Source organism: Hylobates moloch, unplaced genomic scaffold (assembly GCF_009828535.3).
Source record: "Hylobates moloch isolate HMO894 unplaced genomic scaffold, HMol_V3 SCAFFOLD_8, whole genome shotgun sequence".
NCBI classification, from domain to species: domain Eukaryota; kingdom Metazoa; phylum Chordata; class Mammalia; order Primates; family Hylobatidae; genus Hylobates; species Hylobates moloch.
In genome coordinates, this window is record NW_026652283.1 from 32,376,671 (window position 1) to 32,400,597 (window position 23,927).

General features: G+C 42.1%; 1 protein-coding gene and 1 non-coding gene across 4 annotated transcripts in view; one reads left to right on the forward strand and one right to left on the reverse strand.

The window, feature by feature from the left end:
* Window positions 1–23,600, forward strand: part of DENND5B (DENN domain containing 5B) — a 217,200-nt gene extending 193,600 nt beyond the window's left edge. For all 3 annotated transcript variants that reach the window (XM_032159990.2, XM_032159991.2, XM_058443407.1), the window contains 7 exons: window positions 2,007–2,152; window positions 4,850–4,968; window positions 6,256–6,443; window positions 11,876–11,958; window positions 12,179–12,305; window positions 16,047–16,221; window positions 18,050–23,600. In XM_032159990.2, coding sequence (XP_032015881.1) covers window positions 2,007–2,152; window positions 4,850–4,968; window positions 6,256–6,443; window positions 11,876–11,958; window positions 12,179–12,305; window positions 16,047–16,221; window positions 18,050–18,233 — 1,022 coding nt within the window. In that variant the 3' untranslated portion in view covers window positions 18,234–23,600. The remainder of the gene's footprint in view (window positions 1–2,006; window positions 2,153–4,849; window positions 4,969–6,255; window positions 6,444–11,875; window positions 11,959–12,178; window positions 12,306–16,046; window positions 16,222–18,049) is intronic.
* Window positions 8,079–8,188, reverse strand: LOC116473924 (U6 spliceosomal RNA). The gene has a single exon (XR_004249487.1). It is a non-coding gene; the product is annotated as a U6 spliceosomal RNA (small nuclear RNA).
* Window positions 23,601–23,927: the final 327 nt, after the last annotated feature.

Consider the following 23,927-nt stretch of genomic DNA (forward strand, 5'->3'; position numbering starts at 1 on the left):
ATGAGCCCCCATGCCTGGCCCTGTCCACATTTTTTTTTTTTTTTTTTTTTGAGACAGAGTTTCACTCCTGTTGCCCAGGCTGGAGTGCAATGGCGCGATCTCGGCTCACTGCAACCTCTGCTTCCCAGGTTCAAGCGATTCTCCTGCCTCAGCCTCCTGAGTAGCTGGGATTACAGGTGTGTGCCACCACACCTGGCTAATTTTTTTTTTTTTTTTTTTAGAGAGAGTCTTGCTCTTTCGCCCAGGCCGGAGTGCAGTGGCACTATCTTGGCTCACTGCAAGCTCTGCCTCCCGGTTTCACGTCATCCTCCTGCCTCAGCTCCTGAGTAGCTGGGACTACAGGCACCCGCCACCACGCCTGGCTAATTTTTTGTATTTTTTTTAGTAGAGACGGGGTTTCACCGTGTTAGCCAGGATGGTCTCAATCTCCTGACCTCGTGATCCACCCGCCTCGGCCTCCCAAAGTGCTGGGATTACAGGCGTGAGCCACCGTGCCCAGCCTAATTTTTGTATTTTTAGTAGAGACGGGGTTTCACCATGTTGGTCAGGCTGGTCTCGAACTCCTGACCTTGTGATCCACCCACCTCAGCCTCCCAAAGTGCTGGGATTAAAGGCCTCCACACCTAGCCGTTTTCTTGTTTTTTTTTTTTTTTTTTGAGACAGAGTCTCACTCTGTTGCCCAGGCTGGAGTGCAGTGGTGCAATCTCGGCTTACTACAACCTCTGCCTCCCAGGTTCAAGCGATTCTTCTGCCTCAGCTTCCCAAGTAGCTGGGATTACAGGTGCACACCACCACACCCAGCTAATTTTTTTTTGTATTTTTAGTAGAGATGGGGTTTCAGCATGTTGGCCAGGCTGGTCTTGAACTCCTGACATCAAGTGATTCACCTGCCTTTACCTTCCAAAGTGCTGTGATTACAGTCCTGAGCCACCATGCCTGGCCCTGTCCCCATTTTTTAAAAAGAGAAGGGAGGGATGGGCGCGGTGGCTCACGCCTCTAATCCCAGCACTTTGGGAGGCCGAGGTGGGTGGATCACCTGTGGTCAGGAGTGTGAGACCAGCCTGGCCAACATGGCAAAACCCCATCTCTACTAACAGTACAAAAATTAGCTGGGTGTGGTGGCAGGCACCTGTAATCCCAGCTAACTCAGGAGGCTGAGGCAGGAGAATCGCTTGAACCTGGGAGGCGGAGGTTGCAGTGAGCTGAGATTGCGCCACTGCACTCCAGCCTGGGCAGCGGAGTGAGACTCTGTCTCAAAAAAAAAGAAAAAGAAGGGAGGACATACATAACGTCTAACCTCTCGTGCTTCCACATTTGAGCAAAGGACAGTATAGGGCAGTGACATCTAGTGGTGTGTCTGTGGAAGAGCCTCCCCAGGCTCCTCTTGGACGTGAGTCACCTTAATAGCTTTCCAAGTTGTGGTTTATAGACTTCACGATACGTCCAGAGTGGAGGTGCCATTGTTTATTATTTGTGGTTTTTGCATATTGTGCTGTAAACTTGGGATGGGAAAGTTCTGAAAGGCAGTGCTTTAAAGCATTGCCCAAGAAACTCAGTATTGTCCAAGAAGTCATCCACCCCTCTTTTTATATAAAGCCATATCAGTAATCATGTTCATTTCTACTCAATTTTGGTACAAAATTAATTTTTAAGATAATTTAAGCAATGAAAACACAATATACACAGTCAATGTTCACATCTTTAGGTATTCTCGTACTAATGCTTGAGATTGTTCATACATTTAATGTTGATATACACATCATACATACATGATGATACACATGCTGTGAAAACCACTGCTATGAGTATTGAGACTTCTGGTTTGCAAACTAGATCTCGTCTTTCTAGACTGGAAGGTTATGATCTCAACTTTTTGTGTAAGTACATCTTGATAGATCATAAAAAGCAAATTATCAATGAAAACCAACAGGAGTTCTTAATATATATTTTGTTATAAGGAGAATTTTATTCCCGCTTTTTTATTAATTTCTGCATTTTTCTTTCAGTGATTCCGTATAGGGCAGTGATCATCCCAATCAAAAAGCTGAGCAATGCAATAATCACATCAAACCCTTGGATCTGTGTGTCAGGAGAGCTAGGAGACACAGGAGTCATGCAGATTCCCAAAAACCTCCTCGAAATGACCTTTGAGGTAGGTTCAGCTAATACCTTCCCTAGAAGAATGTATCACATGTACTTTGACAGATGATTCTGTCTGGCTTTTTCATTTCTCCTTGAATCAAATAAAATAGAGGAACACTCAAAGCGTGCAGGATCATTTTTGTGATTATATGTCTAAAGTTGTCTTAAGCAGCTTATACTGATTTGTTTTGCATTTTCATTGTTAAGCTCTATTTTTCACTTGTAATGATGTGCTTTGGGGCTTTCCAGGTCTCCTCCCATTATTTTCAGGGTCTAGCACAGATCCTAGCAAGCAGGAAATATTCAAATAAAGGTTTTCCCCACAGTGGTTCTCCTCCCTACTGTAAAATGCTTTCTGCCCAAACCTGGTCATCCTTTGGCAAAAGGACAGGAGAGCTGATATTCATGCTTATAGATTTTTTTTGAGACAGAGTCTTGCTCTTTCGCCCAGGCTGGAGTGCAGTGGTGTGATCTTCACTCATTGCAACCTCTACCTCCTGGGTTCAAGCATCTGCTTACGGGTTTTAGACCACATGGTGACATTTATAGGGTAATTCCATAAAAATGCCTTTTGGCCAGGCGCAGTGACTCATGCCTATAATCTGAACACTTTGGGAGACCAAGGTGAGCAGATTGCTTGAGCCCGGGAGTTTGAGACGACCAGCCTGGGCAACATGGTGAGACTCCATCTCTACAAAAAATACAAAAATTAGCTGGGCATGGTGGCATGCACCTGTAGTCCGGGTACTTGCACGGCTGAGGTCACGTGAGCCCAGGAGACAGAGGTTGCAGTGAGCCAGGATTGTGCCACTGCACTCCAGCCTGGGTGACAGAGTGAGACTCTGTCTCAAAAAACAAAACAAACAACAACCTTTTAATATTGTAGTCAATTTTCAGTCTTACTTGGTGAAATAGTTGCATATGGTTAAGCCTGTACACAGGTTGATCTTGGTGGAGGAAGAGAACAAATAATTGTTGTGTTTGAGGAAGGAAATGGTACTAACTGAATGTCCCATTCTCATGTTCCTTGGGGTCTCAAAATAGCAGTTTTCACTTAGAGTCATGATGCCCCCCGCCCCCAGGAGCCCAGTTTGGCCTTATCCGTGCAGTAGACTCAAAGCCACCTGTATATAAAATATTAAAACCCTTGGCTTTTCTTCATCTACCAATAATGAAAGTACATCAAAACCCCCATCATTGCCATTTCTAAGCTGTCTCTCTCATGTCTACCTACTTCTTTCCATCTCTGCTGCACAACTAATTCAAGATGCCATCATCCCTAAGTTAGAGCGTGGTGATGCCTTCTCACTGAGATACAAAGAATAAAGTGCTTTAAGAACTTGTAGCTCTGGCCGGGCCAGTAGCTCACTCCAATAATCCCAGCACTTTGGGAAGCCGAGGCGGGTGGATCACGTGAGGTCGGGAGTTTGAGGCCAGCCTGACCAAAATGAAGAAGCCCCGTCTCAACTAAAAACACAAAAATTAGCCAGGCATGGTGGCACATGCCTGTAATCCCAGCTTCTCGGGAGGCTGAGGCGGGAGAATCGCTTGAATCCGGGAGGCGGAGGTTGCGGTGAGCCAAGATGGCGCCATTGCACTCCAGCCTGGGCAACGAGAGCGAAACTCCGTCTAAAAAAAAAAAAAACTCGTAGCTCTAATGGGTACAAAAAAATAGAGTGAATAAGACCTGGTATTTGCTAGCACAGCAGGGTGACTATAGTCAAAAATAATTTAACTGTACATTTAAAAATAACTAACAGTATAATTGGATTGTCACACAAATGATAAATGTTTGAGGTGACAGACACCCCGTTTACCCTGATACAGTTATTAGGCCTTGCATGCCTATAGCAAAATATCTCAATTAATCCATAAATATACACATCTACTAGGTACCCATAAAAATTAAAAATTAAAATTAACAGAAAAAAAGAACTTATAATTCTGATGTTCTCATCCAGCACATAGTTGGGGTCAGTGATCTTTTCATTATCAGATTTTAGAAGTCAGAATTTAATTAGTATTCATTTTTACTATTCCTATTATCATTGCTTTATTTTGTACTTGTCCACAAAGGGCCAGTGAAGATAACTTACTGATAACTATGCCTTTTAAAAAATAGCTTCAAAGACTTCTAGTATATGAGGTCTGAGGTCAGTTCTGCCTTAGTATCTCATTGGAACAGAAAAATATCAACATCTCATGTACCCTATAAATATATATACCTGCTATGTACCCACAAAAAAAATTTTAAGAAAGAAAAGAATATCAGTGTCAGTGATTTTTAAAATCTATAATTGTTTTCTTGACCTCTTTGTAACGAAATCTAAATGGCATCTTTTTCCTGTTTTTAGAAATTATTCTCATCCTTCAAGGCACAAGTCACTGTCTCAGTGTTTGTGGGATCCCCAAGTAGAAGTAACTGTTCCTTCCCGTGTTCTTCTAGCACTTTTTACATCTCTAATCTAGCACTGTGTGCAGTGCCCCTCATTTGGTAGTTAATGTCCATATGTCTCCTAGCTCCTTATGTGGGAGCTCCCTGAGAGCAAGGAATACATGTGAATATGTTTCTCTAGTGCATAGCTGAATACATTATGCAGGGTTTGTCTCTGCAGTTGTTAAACTAGACGGAACCAAAGTACCTGTAAAGCTGAGATGTAACAGGATGGGATTGGGTACTAAATAACCTAAGGTCCTGTCCCTACAGTGCCAGAACTTGGGGAAGCTGACCACTGTTCAGATTGGTCACGATAACTCAGGACTGTTAGCCAAATGGCTAGTGGATTGTGTCATGGTCAGAAATGAAATCACAGGACATACATACAGGTAAGTAAATGGTCTTGGGAACTCAGAATTCTTTGTTTTAAGACTCTTCAGATAAGAAAAGGTTTAAGAATTGTAGGCCAGGCACAGTGGCTCACGCCTGTAATCCCAGCACTTTGAGAGGCCGAGGCGGGTGGATCACCTGAGGTCAGGAGTTTGAGACCAGCCTGACCAACATGGTGAAACCCCATCTCTACTAAATAAAAAAAATTAGCAGGGCATGGTGGCGTACACCTGTAATCCCAGCTACTTGGGAGGCTGAGGTAGGAGAATCACTTGAACCGAGGAGGGGGAGATTGCAGTGAACCGAGATTGTGCCATTGCACTCCAGCCTGGGCAACAAGGTGAAACTCCATCTCAAGAAAAAAAAAAAAAAAAAAAGAATTGTTTGAGCTCTTCCACTGCCTTCTGAATTTTAGGGTTTTTTTTTTTTCCAGGGGAGGGGGGCAATTTTTTTTTGTTTATGTCATACAAAATTGGCCCCCAAAAAACTTTTTTTCTTTCTCCTTTTTTTTTTTTTTTTTTTTCGGTCTGAGACAGAGTTTCACTCTTATGGCCCAGGCTGAAGTGCAATAGTGCAGTCTCGGCTCACTGCAACCTCTGCCTCCCAGGTTCAAGCAATTCTCATGCTTCAGCCTCCCAAGTAGCTGGGATTACAGGTACCTGCCAACACGCCCTGCTAATTTCTGTATTTTTAGTAGAGATGGGGTTTCGCCATGTTGGCCAGGCTGGTCTCAAACTCCTAACCTCAAGTGATCCACCCACCTTGGCCTCCCAAAGTGCTGGGATTACAGGCATGAGCCACCATGCACAGCCTCAAAAAACTTTTTAAAACAACAGATGTTTGCTGCTATTGCTTAGTGCACAAGTGTTGGGAAGATTAATATAATGCTCAGAAAAAAAGAAAATAAAAAAAGCCTAAAATAATTTCAGTGGGAGGAAAAGATCTCTTGGATTCCACTAGTCACAGCCAACACTACTCTATGGAAACATTGTCCTCTTTTCTTCTGTGCCTGAACTCCTAAATTAATTTCTAGTTTGAAAATATTCTGACCGGGTGCAGTGGCTCACACCTGTAATCCACACACTTTGAGAGATGAGATGGGAGGATCACTTGAGGCCAGGAGTTCAAGACCAGCCTGGGCAATGTAATGAGACCTTCTCTCTACAAAAAACACAAAAATTAGCCAGGTGTGATGGTGCACACCTGTAGTCCCAACTACTCAGGGGGCTGAGCGAGAACCCTGTCTCAAAAAAAAATAATAAAAAACTTGTTTTCTGTCCTCCCAGATTCCCATGTGGGCGGTGGCTGGGGAAAGGCATTGATGATGGGAGCCTGGAGAGAATTCTTATTGGAGAATTGATGACATCAGCATCAGATGAAGATCTAGTAAAGCAGTGTCGGACTCCACCCCAGCAGAAGTCACCCACCACGGCTAGGAGATTGAGCATCACTTCACTGACGGGAAAAAACAACAGTAAGTTTATTTAAATTTTTCTTATGTGCTCCTATGATGTAGGCTTCATGTGACCATTTGATAGAAAACGGTTGTGTTAACGAATGTAATGAGGAGATTTTAAAAAGAAGAAAGTTGAGGAAAATTCATAAATATTCAAAAGCCGGAAGAGTTTAGATATTAAAATCTATTTTTTTAAAAAACCTGCATGCTCTGTTTTTATTAAGCTATGGAAATATGAGTAAATATTTTACCTGAAACTTTTATTTTTTGAGACAAGGTTTCACTCTGTCACCCAGGCTAGAATGCAGTGGCGCAGTCTCAGCTCACTGCAGCCTCTGCTTCCCGGGTTCAAATGATCCTCCCGCCTCAGCTTTGCAAGTAGCTGGGACTACAGGCACACAACATCACACCCGGCTAATTTTTGTATTTTTTATAGACTGCCTTTCGCCATGCTGCCCAGGCTGGTCTTGAACTTCTGAGCTCAAGTGATCTGCCTGCCTCAGCCTCCCAAAGTGCTGGCATTACAGGTGTGTGCCACCACACCCGGCCTTGCTTGAAACTTAATAATAACTCCCAGATAGCCATATCTAGCCTTTTTTTTTTTTTTTTTTTTGAGACAGAGTCTTGCTCTGTCACCCAGGCTGGAGTGCAGTGGTGCCATCTCAGCTCGCTGCAACCTCCGCCTCCCGGGTTCAAACGATTCTCCTGCCTCAGCCTCCCAAGTAGCTGGGATTAAAGGTGCCCGCCACCACACCTGGCTAATTTTTCGTATTTTTGGTAGAGACAAGGTTTCCCCATGTTGGCCAGGCTGGTCTCAATCTCTTGACCTTGAGATCCACCTGCCTTACCTTCTGAAAGTGCTGGGAATAGAGGCGTGAGCCACCGCGCCCGCCCCAGTGTCTCTTATTCTAAGAGATTAAAACTTCCTTCTACCCCTTCTGTCCCAACTTTCTTCCTATAGTAAGGATGAAACAAAATACTATAAAGGAGTGAATTTTATGAATATTATACTATGTTCACATGCCATTTTTAGTAATATAGTAAACTTCTAATTTATACTAATTTAGGCTTTAATAGACTAAATTACTAATGTAGGCTTTAATAGACTAAATAATGTCTCCCAAAAATATAAAATTCTAGTCTCTAGAATCTGTAAATGTTGCCTTATTTGGAAAAAGGGTTTTTGCAGATGTGATAGGGATCTTGAAATAAGGAAATTGTCCTGGATCACCTATGTGGACCCTAAATGCAATCATACGTATTCTTTCCCAACACTTTGGGAGGCCGAAGTGGGCAGATCACTTGAGATCAGGAGTTTGAGGCCAACCTGGCCAATACAGCAAAACCCCGTCTCTACTAAAAAAAACAAAAATTAACCAGGCATGTGGTGCATGCCTGTAATCCCAGCTCCTTAGGAGGCTGAGGCATGAGGATTGCTTGAACCCAGGAGGTAGAGGTTTCAATGAGCCGAGCTCATGCCACTGTATTCCAGCTTGAGTGATAGAGTGACACTCTGTCTTTTTGGGGGGTTTTTTGGTGCCAATTTTAAATAGTTTTATTTAAGACATTGCATTTTCCACTTACAGTACGGTGTTTATAAAGTGCAATGTTATTTCCTTCCCCTGTGCATATGTTCCATATTCAAGTATTGAGAAAAATATGGAATGCTTCACCAATTTGCTTGTCATCCTTGTGCAGGGGCCATGCTAATAATCTTCTCTGTATTGTTCCAGTTTTTTAGTATATGTGCTGCCGAAGCAGGCATGACTGTGTCTTAAAAAAAAAAAAAAAACAACAACAAGGAATGCTGGCCAGGCGTTATGCCGAGGTGGGTGGATCACCTGAGGTCAGGAGTTCGAGACCAGCCTGACCAACATGGCGAAACCCCGTCTCTACTAAAAATACAAAAATTAGCCGGGCATGGTAGTGTGCTCCTATAATCCTAGCTACTTGGGAGGCTGAGACAGGAGAATTACTTGAACCTGAGAGGTGGAGGTTGCAGTGAGCCGATATCGTGCCACTGCACTACGTGCACTACAGCCTGGGCAACAGAGTGAGACTCTGTCTCGCAAAAAAAAAAACAAGGAATGCCAACAGCCACCAGAAGCTAAAAGAGGCAAGGAAGGGATTTTCCCCTAGAATTTCAAGGGAATAAAGCCCTGCTGATACCTTGCTTTTTTTTTTTTTTTTTTTTTTTTTGCCCAGTGATAACTAAGTTTTGACTTCTGGCCCCCAGAACTGCAATAAAATGTATTTCTGTCACTTAAGCCACCAAGTTTTGTGAGTCTATTACAGCAGCCACAGAAGGCAGCCACAGAACATGAATATAGAGGCAGTATTTAGGGAAAAGTTACGGAAGTTTATCAGTGAAGGGGCTTTTTAGCTATAGATTATAACCACAAGTAGAATAACAAAGGTACCTAATAGGTCCTTAGTTTATTAACAAAGCAGTTTCCCTAGATTCTATTAGTCTCTATCCATTTGCTAGCACATGATTGTGTATTAACTGAGTGCAGTTTTTTTGTTTTTTGTTTTGTTTTGGTTTGTCTTGTTTGACTGAGTTTCGCTCTTGTTGGCCACGCTGGAGTGCAGTAGTGCCATCTCATCTCACTGCAACCTCCGCTTCCCAGGTTCAAGCAATTCTCCTGCCTCAGCCTCCCAAGTAGCTGGGATTATGGGCATGCACTGCTGTGCGAGGCTAATTTTGTATTTTGGGTAGAGACGGGGTTTCACCATGTTGGCCAAGCTAGTCTTGAACTCCTGACCTCAGGTGATCCTCCCACCTTGGCCTCCCAGAGTGCTGGGATTGCAGGCGTGAGCCACTGTGCCCAAGCAATTTAAAGCACTTATAGCAACAAATATTGGTGAGGATGTGGAGTAACAGAAAGCTCATGCATTGCTAGTAGGAATACAAAATAAAAAACATCTTGGCATTTATAAAGATACATGTACACTTACCGTACACTTGGCCCAGAAATCTCACTCCTAGATATGTACACAAGAGAAATGAATACATATATCTACACAGACTTGTACCCAGATGTTCTTAGAGCTTTATTCGTAATAGCCAAAAATGGAAACAACCCCAACATACATCAACTGGTGAAAGGATAAACAGATAGTGATATATATCTGTTTATATATCAGATCTCTATAAAAGCAATATAATAATATAAAGTAGATCAGTGGTTGCCAGGAGTTAGGAGCTAAGGAAGGTAACTGAAAAGAGCACAGGATAGGCTGGGCACGGTGGCTCACGCCTGTAATCCCAGCAGTTTGGGAGGCCGAGACGGGCAAATCACGAGGTCAGCAGATCAAGACCATCCTGGCTAACATGGTGAAACCCCGTCTCTACTAAAAACACAAAAAATTAGCCGAGCGTGGTGGTGGGCGCCTATAGTCCCAGCTACTCGGGAGGCTGAGGCAGGAGAATGGCGTGAACCCGGGAGGCGGAACTTGCAGTGAGCCAAGATCGCGCCACTGCACTCCAGCCTGGGCTACAGAGCGAGACTCCGTCTCAAAAAAAAAAAAAAGAGCACAGGGTAACTTTTGGGGATGATGGAAATGTTCTGTATCATGAATGTGGTGGTGGTTACATGACTATCCATTTGTCAAAGCTCATCAAAATTGGTGACTTTTATTACACTGTGAATTTTAATTATGCTGATTTAAAATTTAAAAGTAGGTTTCAGCTCAATCCATCCTAATATAACATCTGAGTCAGTCCAATTTTATGGGGGTATTATCTGAGAGGCTTTTATCCCCCATTTTTTTTTATCATACTTTCTTTTCTCGCTCTATAAGCAGAAAAGTCTAAATGACCCAGGACTCAGAAATGGATAACAGGGTATTTTCTCACAGTATGTGATATGTAAAATGATATTCAGAGAACTGAAAATTTTTTAAATCAGTTTTAAAATAATACTGATCAAGGCTTTTTGGAATGGATGACAGGTTTCAAAATAGACTTGATGCCTAAAAGAAAAAATAGAGAAAGGTAAAGGTAAAAAAACAAACAAAAAACTACTGGGTAAAGAAACTACTAGGAACAAGAGGCCATGGTATCAGTACTTCAATTATAAGAGGTTTTCATTTTAACAGTTTGTATGCATTAGTGTAGAAAAAACCTACTTGAATTTTACTGAAAGAAATGTTAGCTGGGCGTGGTGGCTCATGCCTGTAATTCCAGCACTTTGGGAGGCTGAGGTGGGCAGATCACCTGAGGTCAGGAGTTCGAGACCAGCGTGACCAATATGGTAAAACCCTGTCTCTACTAAAAATACAAAAAAATTAGCCGTGCATGGTGGCCGGCACCTGTAGTCCCAGCTACACAGGAGGCTGAGGCAGGAGAATTGCTTGAACCTGGGAGGCAGAGGTTGCAGTGAGCTGAGATTGCGCCACTGCACTCCAGCCTGGGAGACAGAGCAAGACTCCGTCTCAAAAAAAAAAAAAAAAAAAAGAAATGTTCATGCAAGAAATCCTTGAGCAGTATGAATTCAGAGATTCCTAAACATGAGGATGCATGGCTTTTCCTTTATAGTGCGTTAAGTAAATTAGAACTATAAGAAAATCTGAACTATATACCTTTTCTCTTGTTACCTACTTCTGAAATGTTTACCACCTTTTTTAAAAAACAAACCATTCCTTGGGTTTGGTGGACAAAAGTGATTTAGGTCCCATTCAAGCAGCCCACCAACCTATCAGGAAAGTGGCCTAGAAGAGCAAGTACTGGCTGGCAGAAGGAAGCAGTGCTGAGACGGATTGACTAGCCAGGGAGGGAGGGAGTTCTGGGCTTCAGGCCCGGATGCACAGGATACTTGGCATCTTCCCCTTATTTTAAACACAACAGCAAATCTTCAGACTCCAGGTTAGCTATCCAGAGCACCTCAAGCCTTAGTCTATGCCCACTAACAGGCTCGTAGGTAGGTAGCATAAGGGAACATTCCACTAACAGGCTCGTAGGTGGGTAGCATAAGGGAACATTTCACTAACAGGCTTGTAGGTAGGTAGCATAAGGGAACATTTGAGGAGTGATGTTGGGACTTCTCAACATTGCTTCTCATATTTAGGGGCTTGCTAGCATTTTGTGACAGGCGCCATGCTAGTTATTTACTCCTATAACTTACCAGTTTTCCCAGTGAGGCGTGTATTTTCCCTATTTTCAGTTGAGGAAACTGAAAGCTCAGAGGAAGTTAGACACTAGGCTAGGGTTATAGATTGCAGATGGTAATGCTGGGATATGAATCTAGGGATCTCTTGGATTATTTTCCATTTTGCTAGGATGCCTCCCACTTGGCCAAACTGGCCAGAGGCAAGTTCTATGGAGCCCCTGGCAAAGCCAGCCTGCTGTGGTGATGTATTTCCTACCTAGGTGGACACAGTTGATGTCCCATAGTACTTTGGTTTATTTCTCTCCCATGAGAATGCAGCCACTGTTTATTATTTTGCAGAACCCAATGCTGGGCAGATACAAGAAGGAATTGGAGAAGCTGTGAACAATATTGTGAAACATTTTCATAAACCTGAAAAAGAGGTATTTATGGGCTATAAAACTTAGTATAGTGGGACTTTTAAAGATGCTTTTATATGTGATACACGAGGCAATATGGGGTGCTTGAATTTTCATTTGTAAGCTTTCTGGTAGCTGTAAAAACATGCTTCATATAGCTACCTTCAGCACTTGCTTCTCTAGGGTTTTTCTTAGACATGGATGCAGGAGATTTTTCTTTGGCACTGTGTGTTACGCCCCACAGAGAGGAAGCCTCACCGTGTTGCTGTGTGGAGAAAATGGCCTGGTTGCAGCCCTTGAGCAAGTTTTCCATCACGGGTTCAAATCTGCCCGCATCTTTCACAAGAATGTCTTCATCTGGGACTTCATAGGTAAATAAAGCAGATGTATATTACATTAAGGTCACTGAAGCCTTTCTTAGGAACTCAAAGACCCAGGAATCTGAGTGAATAAGGGTTAGTGATAAGGGTATATATATATTTTTTTTCTTTTCTTTTCTTTTTTTTTTTTTGAGACGGAGTCTTACTCTGTTGCCCAAGCTGGAGTGCAGTGGCGCGGTCTTGGCTCACTGCACCCTCTGCCTCCCGGGTTCAAATGATTCTCCTGCCTCAGGCTCCCAAGCAGCTGGGACTGCAGGTGTGCACCACCATGCCCAACTAATTTTTGTATTTTTAATAGAGAAGGGGTTTCACCATATTGGCCAGGCTGGTCTTGAACTCCTGACCTTGTGATCCATCCACCTCAGTCTCCCAAAGTACTGGGATTACAGGAGTGAGCCATCCTGCCTGGCAAGGATAGATATATATCTATAGATATAGGTATATCGATATATCTATATCTATATCGATATCTTTTGTTTTTTTTGAGACAGAGTCTCGCTCTGTCGCCCAGGCTGGAGTGCAGTGGCGCAATCTCGGCTCACTGCAAGCTCCGCCTCCTGGGTTCACGCCATTCTCCTGCCTCAGCCTCTCTGAGTAGCTGGGACTACAGGCGCCCGCCACCACGCCCAGCTAATTTTTTTGTATTTTTAGTAGAGACGGGGTTTCACCGTGGTCTCGATCTCCTGACCTCGTGATCCGCCCGCCTCGGCCTCCCAAAATGCTGGGATTACAAGCGTGAGCCACCGCGCCTGGCGGATATATTTTTTTTAAATAAATATTAAATTAGCTGGGTGTGGTAGCACATACCTGTGGTCCCAGCTACCTGGGAGGCTGAGGCAGGAGCATAGCTTGAGCCCAGGAGCCTAGGAGGTGAAGGCTGCAGTCAGCCATGATCAAGCCACTGCACTTCAGCCTGGCAACAGAGTGAGACCCTGTCTCAAAAAGTGTATATAATAATAATAAATAAATATCAAGTATTGTCTTTGTTTTTCATTCACTCAACAAATTGTAATATGCACAATATTCTAAATATTACTTGAGTTGCTCAAGATACACATTAGTAAACAAAACAGAAATCCCTATGGTTGACACACTTATACTCAGGTCGGTGTGGGAAACAATACACAAAAACATAACAAATACGTAATTCATATGGTATGTCAGAAATGTGACCATTGATCTGGAAAGAAATAGAGCAGTATAAAAGGAAATAAAGTGGGGGAGTGGTCTTTTAAATGGGGTGGTTTTAGATTCTGCTGAATGTCAAGGTACATTGGAGCACAGACTTCATGTAGGTGAGGAAGTGAGCCATGTAGATATCTGGGAGGAGGGACTTCAGGTTGACAGCACCGCCAGTGCTAAGCCCCAAGGTGGGAAGTGTTTCCATGGAACTCCAAGATCAGTGTGACTGGAGCACAGCAAGAGAGGGAGAGTAGGAGATTGGGGGAGGGGATGTTTAGTGCCAGTGCCAGGTTGTGTAGGGCCTTCTAGGTCATTGGAATGACTTCAGCCTTTATCCTGAATGAAATTGGAAGCTGTTGGAAGGCTTTGAGCTAAGGAGTGACATGATAGAACTTTTGTTTGTTTATTTGAGACGGAGTCTCACTCTGCTGCCCAGGCTGGAGTGCAGTGGCCCCATCTCAGCTCACTGCAACCTCTGCCTCCTGGGTTCAAGCGATTCTCTTGCCTCAGCCACTGAGTAGCTGGGATTACAGGTACCTGCCACCACACCCCTAATTTTTGTATTTTTAGTAGAGATGGGGTTTTGCTATGTTGGCCACGCTGGTCCCAAATTCTGTCCTCAAGTGATCCACTCGCCTTGGCCTCCCAAGGTGCTGGGATTATAGGTGTGAGCCACTGTGCCTGGCCAGTTTTTGTAAAAGGATTCCTCTAGCTCTGTGTTGTCCAGTATAGTAACCATTAGCCACATATAGCCATTTAAATTTTAAATCTATTTAATTTTTTGTTGTTGTTTTAGATGGAGTCTCGCTCTGTTGCCCAGGCTGGAGTGCAATGGTGTGATCTTGGGTCACCGCAGCCTCTGCCTCCTGGGTTCAAGCAATTCTCCTGCCTCAGCCCGAGTAGCTGGGATTACAGGTGCCTGCCACCACGCCCAGCTAATTTTTGTATTTTTAGTAGAGATGGGGTTTCACCATGCTGGCTAGGCTGGTCTTGAACTCCCAGCCTCAGGTGATCTGCCCGCATCAGCCTCCCAAAGTGATGGGATTACAGGCGTGAGCCACCATGCCTGGCCAAATCTATTTAATTTAAATCAAATGTAAATTTCATTTTCTTAATAACACTGGCCACATTTCAAGTGCTCGGTAGCCACATGTGGCTACCAAATTGGACCTTGTAGAGAGAGAACATTTTCTTTTTTTTTTTTTGAGACGGAGTCTCGCTCTGTCGCCCAGGGTGGAGTGCAGTGGCGCGATCTCGGCTCACTGCAAGCTCCGCCTCCTGGGTTCATGCCATTCTCCTGCCTCAGCCTCCCAAGTAGCTGGGACTACAGGCGCCCACCACCACGCCCGGCTAATTTGTTTTTGTATTTTTAGTAGAGACGGGGTTTCACCGTGGTCTCGATCTCCTGACCTTGTGATCCACCCGCCTCAGCCTCCCAAAGTGCTGGGATTACAAGCGTGAGCCACCGCGCCCGGCCTGAGAGAGAACATTTTCATCATCACAGAAATCTTCTTCGGAGTGTTTCTGTTCTAGCTTGCTAAGCTCTGTAATCTTTCTTTTGGTATGCAGCTCTTCTAGAATTCCTAGTTTCTTTAAATGGGCAATTAATCATTTTGTGTTTTCTAAATAAGGCCTAGACGAAGTAGTTTATTTCATCTAACTTAGAATAGACAAAAAAAAGGCCGGGCACGGTGGCTCAAGCCTGTAATCCCAGCACTTTGGGAGGCCGAGGCGGGCGGATCACGAGGTCAGGAGATCGAGACCATCCTGGCTAACACGGTGAAACCCCGTCTCTACTAAAAATACAAAAAAATTAGCCGGGCATGTTGGCGGGCGCCTGTAGTCCCAGCTACTCGGGAGGCTGAGGCAGGAGAATGGCGTGAACCCGGGAGGCGGAGCTTGCAGTGAGCCGAGATGCGCCACTGCACTCCAGCCTGGGGACAGAGCAAGACTCCGTCTCAAAAAAAAAAAAAAAAAAAAAAGAATAGAAAAAAAAAAAAAAAAAGGAAAGTTGACAGAGATAGGCCTCCAGGAGTGATTTTTTTTTTCTTCTGGAATGCCTAGAATCTTATTGCTTCTGCTTCTCATGTGTATATACATATATCTCTCTTTGTCAGATACTTACTCAGGTACATTTCAAGGATCTTGTTGCAAAGTGTTAGCAAGTCATTCTATAACTAGAACATGGGGTATTATTTCAATGGCTACCGTGTCATTGCTGGTTACTCCTGGAAGGTTCCAGTCTTAACAGAAGATGCTATTTTTCTTTTCTTTTTTGCCAGTTTCTGTTTCATGAAGGTATTTTAAAGGGAGTAAACTTTCCAGTTTTCTGAAATGCAGTCTAGATTAGAAAATAAATTCCTGGGAGCATATTTATTGTTCTACCATGAAACATCGACCCCTAAAATCAATGATACGGTAATGATATTGGCTTCAGGACTGACTGTATGCAAAGCATCATTAGTGTTTCCGTAATAAATTAAGTGATGAATCTTTCTATATATGAAGTGTTGACATATATTGTGACATAATTCTGACTTTTTTCCTCAGAGAAAGTGGTTGCTTATTTTGAAACAACTGACCAGATTCTAGATAATGAAGATGATGTCCTTATTCAGAAATCATCCTGCAAAACCTTCTGCCACTATGTAAATGCTATTAATACTGCACCCAGGAACATTGGGAAGGACGGCAAATTCCAGATTTTAGTTTGCCTTGGAACAAGGTACAAAACCAGTTTTTTATTTTCCTGTCTTTGTCACATGTTGAACTACGGTCCAGAAAAGGTTATACCAGATCATACCCCTTCCAGAGCCCTCCTTTGGGTTTCTTTCCTTTTCCTTTTTCTTTTGAGACAGAGTCTCACTCCATCGCCCAGGCTGGAGTACCGTGGCATAATCTTGGCTCACTGCAACCTCTGCCTCCTCCCTTGGGTTTCTTTTTTTTTTTTTTGAGATGGAGTCTCGCTCTGTCGCCCAGGCTGGAGTGCAGTGGCGCGGTCTCAGCTCACTGCAAGCTCAGCCTCCTGGGTTCACGCCATTCTCCTGCCTCAGCCTCCGGAGTAGCTGGAACTATAGGCGTCCGCCACCCCGCCCAGCTAATTTTTTGTATTTTTAGTAGAGATGGGGTTTCACTGTGGTCTGGATCTCCTGACCTGGTGATCTGCCCGCCTCGGCCTCCCAAAATGCTGGGATTACAGGCGTGAGCCACCGCGCCCAGCTCCCTTGGGTTTCTTTAATTCACCACCACCACTACAATGAGGTAGCAACCGATTTTCTCATTTTAAAGATGAGAAAGTAGAAAATAGATGAGGCACACATAAGTTAGCAGACTCCCAAGATCACACAGAAAAATGAGACAGAGCCAAGTTCACACCCTGTCCCACTTCAGAGCCCAAGCTCTCCACCATGACTGTATACTGGCTCGACAGATAGATAGGTAATAGGGAGGTTGATAGATAATTAGACACATACACCATACATATTTACTAAGTAAACCTTATATAGTGTATATATACCACTATATTTACATTTAATAACATTATGGGATTCTAGCTATATAAATATCATCTTCTTTTTAAGACTATTTCCCACCCCTTTATTTTTTGAAAGTGACACACAGGAGCGATGCAATCCATTACTTTTAAAACAGATCTCAGAATTTTAAGAAATGAAACATACAGACCTTTAGATTTCGTTTTTTTAAGTTACCCATGTAGTATTTGTTTTCTCCTGAACCTGAAGAGCCTCAACTTGAGACTGAAGATGGCCTGGTTGGGGATGCTTAATAAGGATGTCTTAGGAACTTAGCAATGGGTTACTAATGTCAGGTTTGATCAGGAAACATTGAAGATGTGAGGTTTTATCTTCCTGAAACAGCTGTTTTACAGAACTAAGTTCTGTATTTCTTCTTCATAAAAGGAGCCCAGTTTTAGCTGTGCTTTTAAAGTTTCTTTTGAGCATGATCTTTATCTCCTTTTATCTCTATACGCTTCTGATTTATTAGACCATTGCAAACTCTCATCTGGTTTGTAAAATCTACTTAATGTTTTTCTGCTTTGATTTTGTTCCTCACCCTGTTATATGTTAAAAAAAAAAAAAAAAAAAAAAACAAGTCCCTACAGTTTAGTGTAGTCTTTCTTCCAAAGGGTCAGTATACTGTGGCATGCCTTGCCACAGAGTAACACTCCTATTAAAAAAAAAAAAAAAAAGACATAGAAAATGACATTCTGCCTCTTTCTAAAGGTGGTAAAATCAAAATAGAGAATATCTTTAATGTGCATAGACTTTCTAATGTACTTTAAACTCTTAAAGTACATTAAATTGGGTTTAAAATAATGGGTTTTCCCTTTAGCTTTACACCGTCTCATCACTGTCTTTTTACCAGAAAATATTCAACTTCTTGGCTTTGATTTCCTCTCTCCTGACCTCTTAGCTTGGGTAGATTTTGTACCATCAAGTCCCACACCTTCCCATTCATACAGGCTCCACTGTGTGCCTTGTTCTGCAGCAAGGCCAGCAGTGCTCAGGAATTGTTTCTGTTTGGGTCTGTAGGGATCGCCTGCTCCCACAGTGGATTCCATTGTTAGCTGAGTGTCCTGCCATCACTCGAATGTATGAAGAGAGCGCTCTCCTGCGAGACCGCATGACTGTCAACTCCCTTATCCGAATTCTGCAGACCATTCAGGACTTCACCATAGTCCTAGAGGGATCACTCATCAAAGGAGTGGATGTGTAACCCAACTGGCTAGAAACTCTCAGTCCAAACCTTGCTCCTTTCCCAACTAGGGGACCGATTTGGACTTGTCTGACAGTAGTGAGTCACTGCAGGGGCAGCCCAACATATGCCCCATTTGGAACAATCCTCACTCTACAGACAAGGCAAAATGTTGTATTGTAGTTCATTTGAACCTGGAATTTAGTATAAAATAGAGTATTTTCATGTGTTAGATGTGTGTAAATATGCTATCTTCTTTAAGAAATTATATTACTCTAATAAGATGCTTTTCTTAGATTGAATATTCCTGTGACTTAAAATAAGTAGCTTAAAAATGTTGGGGGTTGCGGGGAAGAGTGGTGCTAGCCAGGAAGAAGCCAGTAAACATGTAGATATAGTGCAACCCAGTCGGGCTTTGTTTTTCTCCAGATATCACAAAGAAACCCAGAATGCATTGTTATGTAGTAGCCATCCATCTTGGAGTCTGATCCTTTGTATTGTGGATGCACACAGCTTTACCTACTGTACTGGTAGTCTTCACTTGTATCTTTTAAGTTACAAACTGTTTTATATATTTGAATCGTTAGTCACTTTTCCAGTCTTTTGGAAAAAAATTTCAGTCCGCACAAGATGATATAATTGGAGTATTTTAAACAGTAGACCCCAGGAGCTTGGCTGAACTGGAAAGAGAACATACAAAGCTCTGAGAAGTGTGTTCAATTGTGGGATTATAACCTCTTTACACTTTGGAAAGATTAGCCTAGACTAACTTCATTCTTGGCATTTTTATTCTTGTTATTTGAGGTACTTTGGGGAGATGTGAATTTCAGTGTTAAGATTCATAGTGATAAGAACTGCAAACAGCAGTTTGATTCTGTACTTTTAATTTGGCCATCTAAACTCTGCAGTGGTCTACCTCTTAAGGATAACCGTGAGCCCTGTCTTTGTTAGGGCCTAATCACCCACCTCTCCAGGGCCCATCCCCCCTCGGGAAATGGAAGGAATGTCTAAGGAGGAGGAGGGCTCTGTGTGGCTTGGAATGTTTTTGTGAAAGCATTTGTTGACCATGATAATGCAAATAACAGAAGGAAAGAGAGAATGAACCCTTTCTGGGTGTTTCAGGGCAAGCTTTACATTCCTTTGTAGGAAGGGGAGTAATAATGTAAAACAACTGACCCAGAGAAGCTAAAAGCCACTGGCAGCACAGCCTGACAAAATGGAAGCAAAACAAGAGGTGGCAACAATTTTGAAAGACCAAAAGTTGTGAGTAACTTTCCATTTTGATAGTTTATAAAGAAGTTAAGTAAATGTAGTATTGGCTAGTTACTGTAAGTCCTCATCTTCTGGTAGGTCCTGTAACTCTAATTAGGCATTTGTACATTTTTAGCAGCAAAATTGCCTCAGCAGAGCTCCGAGTTTTATTCCCAGTTGTGGCTGAAAAGCAAAGCCATGGCATCAGTATCCTTGTGCAATCGGAGGGTGCTGGGCTTTCACCAACTGCGTTGTTAACCTTATTTCCTGGAGGAAGAAGCTAATGAAACAAGTGCCTAACTCCCTTTATCAAACACTGTATTCAGCCAAGGACAGCCTCTTTTAACATGTGACTTCATACTTGAGGAAAAGGAGAGTTGACAGCTGTATTTAAAAACCCATGGAGCCAGGTGCGGTGGCTCACACCTATGATCCCAGCACTTTGGGAGGCCGAGGCGGGCGGATCACGAGGTCAGGAGATCGAGACCATCCTGATTAACACGGTGATACCCCGTCTCTGCTAAAAATACAAAAAATTAGCTGTGCATGGTGGCGGGTGCCTGTACAGGAGGCGGAGGCAGGAGAATGGCGTGAACCCGGGGGGCGGAGCTTGCAGTGAGCTAAGATCGTGCCACTGCACTCCAGCCTGGGTGACAGAGCAAGACCCCGTCTCAAAAAATAAATAAAAATAAAAACCCATGGAAATGGTTTAAGAAGATGGTTCTGGGTAGACCAGAAATTTGTTTGCCTGAAGCTAAAGTGCGTCTACAATGGTACAGCTCTTCCAGGGACATGGGAAGTCTATCGTGGGAGATATCCAGAACCTGTTTACACTGGGTTCCTACTGTGTTTAGTGATCAGAAACTATAGAGGGGTCCAGCTCAGGATTTCATGCTTGTATCTTCATAAGACCATGCTCCTGACAGGTCTAGGCAACCAGGGGGATGACTTAGGTTAGTGTGCTAGGATTGACACACCTCGTCCAGCCTTCTTACTTTGTAGATGGGAACACTTAAGGAATAGCGAGATTAAATCTTACACTTACCCCACAGCTGGTTACTGACAACACAAGCTCTAGAATTCACATTTGTTTGTTTGTTTGTTTGTGTTATTTCACCAGGCTGCATGAGACTGACCTTCTGGCATTCTTACTAATAGTCTTTCTATTATACTATTGGATCTTTATTCATCCACCTATACAAGTAGGAAATAAGGATGAATATTCATTTAGAAGAATATTCATATTAACACATTGCTCTCAGATTATCGGGAATTAACATCTTGTAAAAACTGGGAGCAGGCCAGGTGCCGTGGCTAACGCCTGTAATCCTGACACTTTGGGAGTCTGAGGCGGGTGGTTCATCTGAGGTCAGTCAGGAGTTCAAGACCAGACTGGCCAACATGGTGAAACCCCGTCTCTGCTAAAAAAAAAAGATAGACAAAACTTAGCCAGGGGGTGGTGGCAGGGCCTGTAATTCCAGCTACTCAGGAGGCTGAAGCAGGAGAATCGCTTAAACACAGGAGGTGGAGGTTGTAGTGAGCCGAGATTGTGCCACGGCACTCCAGCCTGGACGACAAGAGCGAGACTCCGTCTCAAAACAAAAACAAAAACAAACAAACAGAAACTGCAAGCAAAGTTGGATTTGGGGCCTATGAATAAAACCATTACTTTAAAAAGTAATACCTCCCAAAAAAGTTACACCTAAAGTTTCATCTTCATGCCTTTGTGTAATATTACTATAATGGTGAAATGATGATTTAAAAAAAAAACACATCAGAACTGACACATCCTCTTGGGTGATGGGTCCTTTAGTCACCTTGTGAGCCCATGTACTTATTCCGTTGATACAGCCTGTGCTATAAACACGTGGGGGCCTCCTTGTGTGAGCTGCTTGAATGGCCAGTACCCCCATTCTTTTGAATATTCCCAATGGTGGTCAATCTTGGCCTTTAAGAATAAATTTAAATATTTGGAAATAGTCCTTAGGATCCAAGTTTGATCAATGAAAAGGATGCTTAAGCTGAGTTTGGGGTCACATAAGAAGTGCAGTTATAAAGAAATAAGACATGTTGGGCATGGCAGTACACACTTGTAGTCCCAGCTGCTTGGGAAGCCAAGGCAGGAGGATCACTTCAACCCAGGAGTTTGAGTCCAGCCTGGGTAACATGGGGAAACCCCATCTCAAAAAAACAAAACAAAGGACTTAGTCTTTATGTGGCTCATAAGTGTCTCTAAGTTATACCAAAAAGTTGAGCACAACAGTAGTCTGACTGCTTAGAATAAATGCTTGACTTTTAAGCTGACTTTTGGAAGGACCATACCCACATAGAGGCATCTTTTCTGCTGTGGTAATTTTTTAAATTAATACATTGCTTTAGGATCACGTCTCAAAGTAAATAAAAAATCAATATTTAATTTGTTTTTTTTCCTGCAAATAAATTAAATGTCTGGGACCATAATGATTATTTTTGCATAGTAATAGCTGCTGAAGTTGTTTTAAAATTAAATTGCCAAAAGTATTACCTCTTGAAAAATTTATTTTCCCAATGTTTTTCATATGTCCTGAAATCTCTAATCTTGACCTTTATGACACAGTGGCATTACACTGATGTTGGAAGCATGTGTGAGATCTGTGCCCCAGTCGGGAGTCATATGCCTTAAAAATGACTGCTAGTCAGTGTGAAGTAGTATAAAGTGGAGTCCTACGTGGGAAAAAGCAGGCTACTGAGGACAAAAAGCTCCCAACCCTCCCCACCCTGTTTTCCACTGGGAATGAGAATTTGATATGAGAAACTTAAACCTTGCAGAAGTGTGGATTTCCCTCTGAAATTTAAATGTTTCACACATTTTTGTACCTTTTGTAACCTTGTATTTACTTTCACATGGCTTTTTAAAAAATTATTTTAATGAACTTCTATCACACTATATGAATGATATGGGGGAAATAATTGCTCATATTTCCTTTTTTGGCAATAAAGCACTGTTATATGTAAATGTAAGTGAAAAAGAGGTTCAAGACTATACAACAGCTTATGTGTAGTATATGTTGACATCCCTAAGGTATTTTGAAACATGAGGTGACAGACAAGGACCTCAAATTTCCAGGGAAATATTTATTTCACAACATTAGGAGTGTAGCTCTTCATAATGAAATATCTTCTTTCTGCTAAAAATTATGATTTTTCATTTAGGGAACTGTGAATATTTTCTGTGAGGTTTACAGAAACTAGTCTATCCTTTTCACTATGTTGAAAAGACAATCTGAACTTTAGCTATTTATATTTCAGTATTAACACACCTTCACTGATTGAGAGTCTTGAGCCCTTCTCTACTTTTATAAAGTGACTCCTATTTCCAAGTCATCCATGTCTTTTGAAGTCTGTTTCTTATATAAGTATTTATTACTTTACTGCTTAGCATAAATAGGAGACAGAAAAGGATAATAAACTACTAGGTCCTTTATTCCTATTAAAATAAATTTATAAATCCCTTGAATCAACTGAATTCTAAGCTTTTTGAAGAGGTTGCTGATGTAGTGTGATCAAAAGAATCTAAGGAGAACCTCATCTCCAAAATCTGATTAGAGCTGTTCACCCTCTCAAGGACAAGATAAAGATTGGCTTCAGAGATATATCACATCAAGCTAGAGGGAAAAAAAAACTTCAAATAAAATTTTTCCTCATTCGAAGGGATCCAGGGTATCCTTGGGTTATGTAGGAGGGAATCATGTTTGTTCTAATTTACCTGAATATACTTGTGTGTGAATCCAGTCTTGATTCTAAACACCAAATCTTGTCAACAATAGAGCAGTATAGTAAGGAGTTCCTGCTGTCAATCAGATGAAGGTGTGAAACATTTAGAATGCTGTGTTACACTTAAACCATGTATAAATGTACCCTGTGTATCTTTTTTTAAAATTAGCTTTATATTGTTTTTCTTTGTATTGTTAACAAAATGCATCAGAACTGGATTTTTTTTCTCATCTGAACATAATATAAAATTTAAAAGAGTATTGTGATATTAAGCACTTTAACATACATATCAGACAAACTGACGTGGGTTTTTCAGGTTTGGGAGTACATTTAAATATGACTTTTCATGCTTTGTTCTTTACAAATAAAACTGTGGGATTGATACTTTGTTTTGCTTCATTGTTGTAGAATCTTGATAGTGTTTCATAGGATAAGAGACTTCAGAAAGAGAGAGATCAAACCAAAACCATTAGGTAGAAAAATAGAGCCTTCTGAGTAAGGGGTGAAAATTTGAACCCTACCTCACACCATACAGAAAAATCAATTCTTGATGGCTTAACAACCTAAATGTGAAAGATGAAACATAATTTTTAGGAGAAAATACAAAATGTACTTATTAACTTGGGAAAGGGAAGTTTTCTTAAGTAAGACATTTAAATTATAAAGGATAAGTGTGATAAATTTGACTATGTTCACAGGTGCTTTGCTGTA